General features: G+C 46.2%; 1 protein-coding gene across 1 annotated transcript in view; it reads left to right on the top strand.

The window, feature by feature from the left end:
- The first annotated feature begins 303 nt into the window (after positions 1–303).
- LOC133128428 (ATP-binding cassette sub-family F member 3-like) overlaps positions 304–1,328 on the top strand; it is a 14,380-nt gene continuing 13,355 nt past the window's right edge. Inside the window, exons 1-2 of the mRNA XM_061241940.1 lie at positions 304–414; positions 995–1,142. Coding sequence (XP_061097924.1) covers positions 309–414; positions 995–1,142 — 254 coding nt within the window. The 5' untranslated portion in view covers positions 304–308. The remainder of the gene's footprint in view (positions 415–994; positions 1,143–1,328) is intronic.

The raw sequence follows: 1,328 nt of genomic DNA, 5'->3' as shown, positions 1-1,328 counted from the left end.
CAACAGTGGGCGATGCATTTGCTATGCATTTGCTATGGGCTCAAGCATTTGCTATGGAAAAGGTTCAGAAAGAGCACAGTGACGGAAATAATAATAATGGAATAAGGAACAGAGCCAAAACAAGACTATCCCAGTAACTCTTGAAATAAGAGTCACGTCAAATAAATGTGACAACCGGCTACATTACATTAGCTACATTAATAGGCTACATTTAGGTCTAACTCAGTATTGCGGCAATCCACATTAAAAAAAAAACTACATCTCCAACAGTGCACTGTTCTTGGAGCGGCTTTGCCTCTGGAAAGGACATGCGCATTCTTTGCGGACGTAGCCGGTGTATCATGGCGACATATGTGGATATTCTGAGGAGTGAGTTTCCAGAAATCGATACAGAAGTCTTCGATTATATCATTGGTAAGTTGCTGGAGGTGATCGGAAGGAAACTGACAGGTTCCACACGTTCCGGAATGACTGCCATATGTAAATGCCATGCTAAACTTCACTTGGGAAACGAACGAACAGTTTGAGACATAAAACTGTCTCGGTCGGATCGTAGCTAACGTGACGAAAACGAGGTAAACGTGGTCATACTAGCGGGCTATACGTGATAAGTTGTTAGTAAATCAACAATATGAGACTACCGTGTGGCCGTATGCCTGTCATGAAATTGTACTACGATCGTGAAACTAGCGCAGTTCTGTATAAGTACAAGTGTGTCGGGACGCGAGCGGTGACTGCGGTGGACAGCTTGCCAGTGGGTCCTTCCCACTGTTGTACCATGATGAAATAACTATCCATTCATTTTCCGCAACAGACAGGTCGAAGGCCCCATTGAACTACAGTAACGAATGAGATATCTTAACTGAGGAATATGACACACATGAGGAATTTGTCGCAGAGCGAATACGTCACACAAACAATGAGTCCTGAGGTGCAATTAGCGTGGCCCTGTGGAGTTTGATGTGTTCCCTGTTGCCTGTTTTGTGCTCTTCAGGTGTGTTGGACTGTGGCGGGGCGGATTTTGAAGATGAGGAGGAGGTCTTCGAGGCAATCGGGGGCGTCTTGCAGGAGGTGTCCGCTGACTGCAAGAACGAGGAAGACATCCGCGACATCTGCCTCCAGATGTTCAACACACTGCAGCTGTGAGTAAAGATGATGTCAACAGGACCACAACATTATTTCCCCAAAAACTACCCCTTCCCTCAGGAATAACTGACCCTCTTCCTCTGTCCCATAGTAATTTCCTCTCCCAACAACTGCCCCCTCTCTGTCTCTACACCCTCAGAAACAACTGCCCCCTCTCTGTCTGTACACCCTCAGAAACAACT

Source organism: Conger conger, chromosome 5, assembly GCF_963514075.1.
Source record: "Conger conger chromosome 5, fConCon1.1, whole genome shotgun sequence".
In the NCBI taxonomy this organism is placed as follows: Eukaryota; Metazoa; Chordata; class Actinopteri; order Anguilliformes; family Congridae; genus Conger; species Conger conger.
The sequence above is the reverse complement of the archived record's forward strand: the minus strand, read 5'-3'. Positions and strand labels throughout refer to the sequence as shown.